The sequence below is a fragment of the Mobula birostris genome, chromosome 21, assembly GCF_030028105.1.
Source record: "Mobula birostris isolate sMobBir1 chromosome 21, sMobBir1.hap1, whole genome shotgun sequence".
Classification (NCBI taxonomy): Eukaryota; Metazoa; Chordata; class Chondrichthyes; order Myliobatiformes; family Myliobatidae; genus Mobula; species Mobula birostris.
The window spans coordinates 50385156-50396131 of record NC_092390.1 but is presented as its reverse complement, the minus strand read 5'-3'; the positions used below and the strand labels follow the sequence as shown (position 1 = coordinate 50396131).

Below are 10976 nucleotides of genomic sequence, written 5' to 3'. Positions count from 1 at the left end.
TTTGAACTTTGTTTGTTTGACACAAACTTAAGCACAGCTGTGATTGAAAATAAATTAATTACATTCTTACATTGCTAATTAATATAAGACCAGAAGACATAGGCCATTTGGCCCATCGAGTTTGCTCTGCAAGGTAAAATATGAATTTTTAAAAATAATCTCTGCACTAGCATATACAGTGATCAGAAGGTATGAAGTCCAGGGATACAATTAGCATACAGTTCTTCAGTTCACTACAGTAGTAATTCAATAGGACTCCAAACAGATTATATTCTATTTAATTTACACAATCATTTTGTTTCACAATGTACTCTACTGTACAAAAGTCTTAGGCATAGTACTGTAGTAATTTTATGTAATTGCACTGTACTGCTGCATCAAAAAGAATAAATTTCATGACATTTGTCAGTGATGATAAACCCGATTCTGATATGGGTCTCTATTGTGAACGGAGAGTGGGAAAGGGGCAGTGAGAGGGGGAATCATGGTTGGGAAAAGGGGAAGGGAGAGGGGAGGGAGCGGGAAGCACCAGAAAGGCTTCTCTAACGATCAATAAACCAACTGTTTGGAATCAAATGACCTTGCCTGGTGTCTCAGGGCTGGGTGCATCTGCACCGGCAACACCCACCGCCCCCACCGTGGCACTCCTCTGCCACCTGTCCCACACCCCTCCTGGGCACTCCACCCTCGCCATTCCCAACATCATTTGTTCCCACCAGATTTACAAACTCGCCCTCTGCTCCACGTTGATAAATATATTTCAGTGCAAGCACCCTAGTTTTATATATATATATATATGTTCCTAAGAGTTTTGCACTGTACTGTAAAAGGGTCATTTATAAATTTACTGAAGCCAGAAATTAAAAACAAAATTCAGACAACCCAATCATTTTGCTTTCCAGCTCAGTTTTAAGTTACTGTAGCACCAAAATAATAGTTTCTACTTGGCATAAGAGAAAGCTGTAAAACTACAGAGTCAAGTTCTAGTCTGTAGTTTCAAAAAAGAGACCATGTAACTGTTGACTGGTATGCAGTTTCTACATACGGCTCCTTACATTTCAGTTTCCATTATAGGTCTTCAAAGTCCCCAATAAAGTTAGGTTATCTTGCAGGTTTGATCTCCCAGTTACACCACATAACAAATTCCCAGCCTTAGCTGAACCACTGGGAGCAGTCTCCGTTTCATGAACCTCTTATAGTGGAAAAAACCTCCAAGACACTAAATCAAATTGAGAACCACCAAAGACATACAAGCAAGCACGAAAACCAGCGAGTGTCCATTTCATGTTAAGAATATTCACCTCATTTTCTAAAAGAATATTTTCCAAGATCTTTGATTTCCTTCAGCTGTAGCTTACTTGGCGACACCACTCACCTCAGAGTCAGTAGATCATGTGTTCTGTTGCCATTCCAAAGACACAAACACAGTCAGTACAACTCGGAGCAATACCATACTATTAAAATCCCATTTTAATCCCATTTGATTTATTCTCCACATATTCCTATCATCTCTTCCAAGATTCTTTCAGATGTGAGTGGAGACAGGGGAACCTGGAGAAAATTCACACAACCATTGGGAGAATGAGCAAACTCCACACAGCACTTGAGGTCATGATTGAATCCAGGTCTCTGGCACTTTGAGGTTGTGGCCCTCATCCAGACAATAAGTTAACACAAGGTAGAAAGAGAAAAGCTAAGGCTATGAAATTAAGTAATTAAGTTAGTCGGACAGTGGTTTCACTCTCTAACTAATCCATCAACTGTATGATCTCTACAACTTATCTGCATTACGATTCTGCTCTCACCCTGTTAACAAAATTCCCTTCTCTACAATTTTATTTACAACTGACAAAGCATACAATATACACAATACTGTGCAAAAGTCTTAGACACACATTTACATCACTAGGGTGTCTAAGACTTTCGCACAATATTGTAATAATTTTATGTATTGCACTGTACTGCTACCACAAAAAAAAATTTCATGACATACTTGAGTGATGATAAACCCGATTCTGATAAGAGGCTCTATTGTAGACTGAGAGTGGAAAGGGGGCAGGGAGAGGGGAATCATTGTTGAGAAAAAGGGAAGGGGGAGGGGAGGGAGTGGGAAGCACCAGAGAGACATTCTGTAATGATCAATAAACCAATTGTTTGGAATCAAATGACCTTGCCTGGTGTCTCAGGGTTGGATGTGTCTACACCTGCACTACCTCCACCCCCCGCCCCCGTCCCTGGCACTCCTTCTCTCCTGTGTCCCACACCCCTCCCATAGCGCTCCATTCTCACCATTCCCAACACCCTTTGCTCCTGCCAGATTTACAAACTCACTCTTCACTCCACATTGACAAATACAGTACTGTGCAAAAGTCTTAAGCACCTTAGCTATATATATGTGCCTAAGATTTTTGCACAGTACTGTACTTAACAACAAATACCAACTCCATTTCTCTTTCCACAGATGCTGCCTGACCCGCTGCGTGTTTGCAACTTTTCCTGTTTTTGTACCATGTGATTGAACTTCTTGTCTTACGATAGAGTCCCCCACAACCTAGCTAATTGTTGTCACAACATCATCATTTGATTCTTTGCTCATAAATTCAAATAAAACTCACAAAGGGAATTCAACTTCCTGAAAAATAACTAAAAGATATTTTAGTCAATCTTGAGGATTGTTTTTAACTTGCTGAGATGGAGCTAGTAAACCTGACTGGATACTGCATGTATTAAATGGGTAGTAATGGTAAATACATTTCTATGAGAATTCATAAATAAATATTTGATAAAGTCCAGCTCCACACTGGTCGTAGCTTGATAAATAATTATGATACTAAGGATAGCAACAGAGAGGCCTGAACATTACCTTCTTCCTCTCATTTTCAGAGAGGGCAACAGGAAATGATGGACAGATATGATAGCAGTAAAATAAGAAGGGACGAGTAGTCTTTTTTTTAACTTCAGTTTTTTTTTATTTAAAGTTGAGAACAGCCTTTGTAAAACAAGAAGTGATACAGTTTTGCTGAAGACACTTTATAGCAATTGGATTTACTGATTCAGAACATGTCCGGCATCTTGAAAAAAATCCTGCGTCTAGGTAAAAACCATGTTAAAAGCAGTAGTGTTCTCCAAATCATTTCAGCAACTGTAGCCCATGTTTTCACTGCATGTAAGCAGTCTTTTTATACAGAATATGCTAGCATAAATTCCATTATGTTTAAAATGCCCAGAAGATTTGCCACATATAACTGTAGCGTTTATTGTGTAAGCTTTTGAAGTAAGGCAAACAGGTTACGCCATGTTGCATTATTGCTGCTACTAATGGTCTGAAAAATGCATTTGACCACTGCATTTCGTGGCACTGCTCGTGTGCTTGACAGCATTTCATGAGTTGCTAGGTCTTAACATAAAACAATTGATTGTGCTCCCATCAGATTCCTTTGCACATGCAGGTAGTACTGTATAGGCATAAATATTGCTTGGTTTACATTTGGAAAAAAAAGTTTAAAATACTTTCAAGTTCTTTTTCTTGGATTTCCTGTAATTCCAGAAAATGCAATATCCTGACAAAGAATGTCACACTCACAAAAGTGCCGGCTCTCCATACCCTGCCTCATTTATTGTATCTATTCCCTCAAGGTCCACTTGATACCAAAAGCACTGGTTTTACCTTTAATGTCTAATAGAATTAATTTTCATTTAAGCTGATCACGAAGGATGAGACTGAAACACTTAGTTAAATGTCAGTGATAGAAAATAACCCTTGCAGTAGAAAACACGCTTGTCTTGTGTTGAACAATTTTAATATAAACTAACAATGCCGAGTGGGTTTTCTTTAAAATGGTCATAATACAAGTCCGTTATGGACACCCTGAGTCTACAGTAGACACAACCAGAAATCTGGTGGCATCCAAAGTTAATGATGCCAGCTCTCCTGATCTTGGCAGGATTTCAGGTAACTTCCATAGGCAGTACATTTTCAACCTGTGTATATTTATATAAGAACAGCTCCTACTTATCGTTCCAAGCCAGTATAATATTTTTGAATCACACTGATAATATTAATAATCTATCTCTCTTCTCTCCTTATTGTCAAAAGCTGGAGCAGCTCCCATTTAAGATGGTTAATGTCATTTGGCTGGGAGCCTATTGATAAGCTTTGTAAAGACACCAGCAGCTCTGTGGAAACCTGCAGCACAGAAGGCAGCCGCTCTGCCTGCGTTCATTCTGAAAGGCAATACCGCCACGTCTCAGTGCCAGCCAGTGCAAACATAATACGGACCCAGGTTGGGCTCTTTCTTTCTCTTCCACTCACTGGAAGTGGGAGAAAGGAGTATCTGCAGTAATGCAGGACATGCATCAGTAGTACAAACATGCTGGAGAGTGTTGCTAACAATCAGCACCCGAGCAGTCCGCTTCCACACACACCGCGCATGAGGAAACGGGTAGCAAAAAGGTTCACCTGCACGGAAGAAAATGAAAAGACACACAAAGTAAGCGTTAATAAGACCTTAAAAAGAAGTGGGTATAGATGAGGAAAATACATCTCAAACAAAAAGAGTGTAAGTATGTAGCATGTGACAGATTGAATTTGTGGCATGAATCCACTGGGATCACAGTTTGCGGTTGTAACGTTGGCATTTGTTAGACTTTCATTTACTGGATTTGGTGGGGTGTGGGCAATGAAGGGACACCTACTAAACAGAAATTATAAATGTCATTAACACTGTATTGAATACTTTAAAAAACTATGATTAGGCTTGTACTGAAAACGTGCAGTGTGACCCGCTTGAGCGTAGCTTTTCACCTCCAGGACATGGACGATTTTAACTGTTGTACCACGCACAGGTTAAAAACTAATAATTACCAACTGATTGCCCCATTAAACCATGACTTTCTGACTCTCTGCTGGCAAGTTCATCTTTTAGGTATGGGCATGTTAGATATGAAGCTTTTCACAAAGTGCCTTGAAGCACTATTCAAAAGACTAAAAATGCAACAAACTGCAGAGTTTTATAGATCACTTCTGCTCATGCACCCTAGAACCCAAAAACCTAGTTGTTTTCTATTTGCTCAATGTCTAGTTCACCATCCAGCTGAAACACATCCTGTATTTCATTTCCACTCCTCCATGAATCTTTATCATTCTTGCCTCTTTGACAACTTTGTTTCACAGTTCCAAACACTTTTGTTTCCTCCCTGCTGGTTTCCCCTTTGCTGGTGGAGGGCTTCTCCACGCCCACGTGATACCGTGGCTCAGGACTGCAGGTGGGTGTTGCGCCCGGATGGGGAGAAGAGTCATAAAGGCAGGACGTCCACGTCTTTCCTGTTGATGCATTCAGTTCCCACTGGCAGCCATCGTTCCCAGTGCCGCCCGCGGAGTTGGGGCTGTGAAAGTTCCTGAGGTTCTAGAAAGAGAAATCAGAGAAAAGCCAGTGAAAATCTACTTTTTCACAATTCAAAGAGGATCTGAAGACAAAAAGAATGTTTTCATTAAGAAGATGTGGCTAATTCCTTCATTGTAATACAAATCGCAGTATATTAACTGGCTGCATCATGGCCTGGTAGGGAAAATTCAATGCCTTTGAACAGAAAATCCTACAAAAGGTAGTGGATTCAGCCCAGTATAACACGGGTAAAGCTCTCCCAACGATTGAGCAGATCTACATGAAACTCTCATAGGAAAACCGCACCCATCATCAAAGATCTCCATCACCCAGCTCATGCTCTCTTCTTGCCACAACCATCAGGTAGGAGGCACAAGAGCCTCAGGACTTGCACCACCAAGTTCAATAACAGTTATTACCCCTCCACCACCATAAAAGGGGATAACTACACTCACTTGTCCTACCATTGAAATGTTCCTACACCACTGCTCTTACTTTAAGGACTCTTTTATCTCATTATCTCATGTTCTCAATATTTATTGCTATTTATTAGACTTGCATTTGCACAGCTTGTTGTCATCTGCACTCTGGTTGATCTTTCATTGATTCTATAGCTTTGCTGAGTATGCCCACAAGAAAATGAATCCCAGCATTATATATGGCGACGTATATGTACTTGGATAATAAAATTTACTTTGAACTTTGAAATTAAGACCATAATTCTGCTATTTGTTCCCGGACTTCTGAGGTTCAACATAAAGTGTTCTGATGGACCACATGGATATAATTTTTTTTAAACTTCACAGAATTGTTTTATTCTGAGAGTTAGCACAGCTTGTTCTTGGCGAAGGTAATTCCAGTGATGTTTACTGATCTGATTCCAGAACGATTAATGATTAATGCTGAGGAAGTGACTAGTGGCCTTTCTCTCCCAAACAAAGTAAGCTTGCTTTAGACAGAGTGGGAGAGAATTCACAAGTGAAGCTGAGCAGCAAAATTTCCATTCCATCTGTGCAATCTGAATTCTTATTCCAAGTGGACTTCAGTTCAGCATTTACATGAATCCCCAGCCAAGAAAGCCATAGGGTTAACTCATGAAGCACCCTCTGTAAATATTAATACAGTTGCTGCCTTTGGTAAAGCATCTCTGATGTAGTAACATCATTAACAGAAGTGCTCTTTGACAGTGTGCAGAAAACAATGAGACAAGAAATCTCACAATTGTCAAAATCCCACTTTACAAAGTATACTTTTGTAACAATAACTAAGTCCTACCATTGGATTTTCCTAAAGAAACTGAGCAGGAATCAAGCAAAAATATCAGCACACCAGATGGATGGTTTCCTGAGATTTTTGGCAAAGTGCTTAAAAACTGAATTCCAAACACAATACAAAGTGTAAATATACAGAATGCAAACAAGAAATGTGAAAATTTTAGAACAGGTCAACAGGAAACAAAATGTATTGGTCAGAATCGTTTGCTTAGAACAGAGCATCAAAGTTTTTGTTTTAGTTACCATTTCCATGAGGCGTGATTTTTCTTTTTGTTTATATAAAGGTGGGATTCATCTGGAATGAACATTGAAAATGTGTGTCCCTTGTATGCCCTCGCTCAACTTTATAGGATGCTTCCATGGAAAATAGCAGAAGGAAATTCCATTAATTAAGATACCCCAAGTGTAAGCATGAATTTATTTTAAGCAACATGAATTTAATATTCACTTGTGATTGACACTTTTCTTCAACCCATTAAATGTGAAGTGCACGCTTTGATGTTTGAAGATATTACAGACACTTCTGGAATATTAGATTCAGAGTCCCCAGCCTTTCAGCCTCAGCTGGAAAAGGACGCAAGAGAATTACAATCCTGTTACAGAGATACCTGGCCATTCTGAAATGCACTCAAAGTCTAGAACCTCCCATCACTCACATCATCACTAATAGTCTACATCCACACAAGATGTCAAACTAATGATAAGGCCCCTGAAGCAGGAAGACCTGTGGATAAAAAGTGAAATATGAAGCCATTGAGTTGCATTTTCTGAGGTAAGGCTCACAGAAAGAATTGAGAAGACTTTAGTCTCCAGTCCTCTTTTCACTTCTTTGCCCAAGTAAGAATTGCTTCTGTGGAAAATCAAACCCGTCAACAAGATGCTCTATGATAAAGTGAAGTGCAAGGATATCAATCATATTGCACATGAAAACCTTTGGCCTTTCTGGTGACTTCAGCAGGCGTCTATCCAAACAACCAGAATTCACTCCAGCAAACACCAAAGGTAATAACCATGTTGCAGATGAGGGCAAGATTTCAAAAATCTCACCCCAGATCTAGAACACTTGCATTGTTCGTCTGTTAATTGGACCTTCTACATGAACTGAGTGGCACAGGTAGAGTCTTTCTTTCTTTTTAAATCTTTTTATTGAATAAGTATACAAAAAGGTAAGCCATATAGGCACTAATACACTGTTAGAATATAATAAAATTACAGGAGATATTAATACAGATAAAAAAAAGATACAAACAATGTAATTTAAACATAACATAATAAGGTAACATAATAGTATACTAATTTTTATATATATATATCAATAGAGAAAAGAAAAAAAAACCCAAAAAAAACCCCAAAAAAAGACCTGCCATGCAACTAAACTAAAAGCAAAGCAAAGCAATGGGCTAACTTGGAACCAAGTAAAGTTAAAAAACTTAAAATCACGTCCTCAAACCTGACCTCCATTAAAAACAGTAAAAAAAAACAAGGGAATATAAATATGGAGCAAAAAAGAGAAGAAAAAAAATTACATTAAATGAAAATATTGAATAAAAGATCTCCAGGTCTGTTCAAATTTAAGTGAGGAATCATAGAGATTGCTTCTAATTTTCTCCAAATTCAAGCATAATATCGTCTGAGAAAACCAAAAAAAGGTAGTTGGAGCATTAAGCTTTTTCCAATGTTGTAAGATACATCTTTTCGCCATTAAAGTAAGAAATGCAATCATTCTACGGGCTGAAGGAGAAAGATTACTGGAAATTTTAGGTAGTCCAAAGACAGCAGTAATAGGGTGAGGAGAGATATCTATATTCAATACCTTTGAGATAATATTAAAAATGTCTCTCCAAAAAGTTTCCAGAGTAGGACAAGACCAAAACATATGAGTTAAAGAGGCTATCTGCCCCGGACATCTATCACAAAAAGTATCAATATGAGAATAAAAGCGAGCTAATTTATCTTTGGACATATGTGCTCTATGAACAACTTTAAATTGAATTAGGGAATGTTTAGCACAGATAGAGGAAGTATTGACTAATTGTAAAATCTGCCCCCAGTCATCCACGGAAATGATAGACCCCAATTCCTGTTCCCAATCTACCCTCATCTTATCAAATGGAGCTTTCCTAAGTTTCATAATAATATTATAAATCATAGCCGATGCACCTTTCTGACATGGATTAAGGTTAATTATAGTATCTAAAATATATGTAGGAGGAAGCATTGGAAAGGAAGAAAGTATAGTACTTAGGAAATTTCTAACTTGTAGATATCTAAAAAAATGTATTCTTGATAAATTATATTTATTAGATAATTGTTCAAAAGACATAAGGGAACCATCTAAAAATAACTCCAAAAACCATGAAATACCCTTAGTCTTCCAAATTTGAAAAGCACGATCTGTGAAAGAGGGAGGAAAAAATATGTTACCTAAAATAGGAATCGCTAGCCCAAATTGGTTAAGATCAAAAAATTTTCTGAATTGAAACCAAATACGTAAGGTATATTTAACTATCGGGTTAGATACCTGTTTGAGGCGTTTCAAATCAAAAGGAAGAGAGGAACCTAAAATAGAGCCAAGTGTATAGCCCTGAACAGATTGTAATTCCAATGCTACCCATTTAGGAATGGATAGTATATCCTGGTCAAGTAACCAAAATTTCATATGTCGAATATTAATTGCCCAATAATAGAATCTAAAGTTAGGTAATGCTAAACCTCCATCTCTCTTAGCTTTCTGTAAATGTATTTTACCCAGTCTCGGGTTTTTATTTTGCCAAATAAATGAAGAAATTTTTGAGTCAACTTTATCAAAAAAAGATTTTGGAACAAAAATCGGTAATGCCTGAAATATATATAAAAATTTTGGCAGAAAAAACATCTTAACTGCATTAATACAACCAATCAAAGTTAAATATAATGGAAACCATTTAGATGAAAGTTGAATAATATGGTCAATTAAGGGTAAAAAATTAATCTTAAATAAATCTTTGTGTTTACAAGTAATTTTAATCCCAAGATATGAAAAGTAATTATTAATCAATTTAAACAGAAAGTTATGATATAAGGGAAGTTGCTTATTAATCGGGAAAAGTTCACTCTTACTAAGATTTAGGTAGAGTCATCGAATGACAGCACAGAAACAGGCTCCTCACCCCAGTCTGATCTCATCAGGATCAGCAGTGGACACCTTCATAAAGATAGGCTGCACTGGCAAATATTCACAAGAACAGAACAGGAATCACTGAAGACATGATGGAGAAGAAATGTTTTCAGAACCAGCTTTCTTTCTTTATCCCTCTCCCCAACCCACTCACCTACCAACCCACGGCACCCACGAGTTGAGGGACACCAAGGCCTGTTAATGAATCCCAATTGCTTCATTGGCTCAGAACGGATAACTCAACCAAAGCCGAAGATCAGGTCTGCATGCAGCATCCTCTTCTTCAAGGCCCACTGGTAATGAAACTAGTGTTTGACAAGCCTTCACCACCTCGCAGTTCAATCTGCTTAAAACCTAGTCAAACTGCAGCTTCGCAGAAGTAAACGTTAAATATTCAAGGTAGGATATTACGATTTCCGACACCAGAGAGAAAGGAGAAATCTCAGGCAGTAACTCCCAAACAGCTGGCACTTCCACCTCAGCCATCTCTCACATTGTGCTTGCAGCTCCCATAGTGATTTGAAAAGAGAAAGCTGCATCTTCACCTCACTGGCATCAGCATTTTAAAAGAAGAGGTTTATCCTTTGTTAATTTTAACAGTTGTATGTAATCTGTCGAAAATCACACCTCTCTTTGCTGCTGACACATCGCTTTTTAAACACTAGGACACTGCAGATCAGTTTGCTGTAGTTGCGGTGCTCTGATTTGACAGACTTTCTGTAAACACACACTAACCTGCATTGATTTAGAATTCTATATCTTGGCGAAACCCGACGCAGACTGGGAGATCGTTTTGCTGAACACCTATGCTCTGTCCGCCAGAGAAAGCAGGATCTCCCAGTGGCCACACATTTTAATTCCACATCCCATTCCCATTCTGACATGTCCATCCACGGCCTCCTCTACTGTAAAGATGAAGCCACACTCAGGTTGGAGGAACAACACCTTATATTCCGTCTGGGTATCCTCCAACCTGATGGCATGAACATTGACTTCTCAAACTTCCGCTAATGCCCCACCTCCCACTCGTACCCCATCTGTTATTTATTTATTTATTTATATACACACATTCTTTTTCTCTCTCTCCTTTTTCTCCCTCTGTCCCTCTCACAAAACTCCTTGCCCATCCGCTGGGCTTCCGCCCCTCCCCTTTTCCTTCTC

The 10976-nt window shown here is 38.6% G+C and overlaps 1 protein-coding gene across 5 annotated transcripts in view; it reads right to left on the bottom strand.

The window, feature by feature from the left end:
- Positions 1-2961: 2961 nt before the first annotated feature.
- The window catches only part of fam53b (family with sequence similarity 53 member B), a 135166-nt gene continuing 127151 nt past the window's right edge, over positions 2962-10976 (bottom strand). For all 5 annotated transcript variants that reach the window (XM_072239442.1, XM_072239445.1, XM_072239441.1 and 2 more), the window contains one exon: positions 2962-5405. In XM_072239442.1, the coding sequence (XP_072095543.1) occupies positions 5052-5405 (354 nt within the window). In that variant the 3' untranslated portion in view covers positions 2962-5051. The remainder of the gene's footprint in view (positions 5406-10976) is intronic.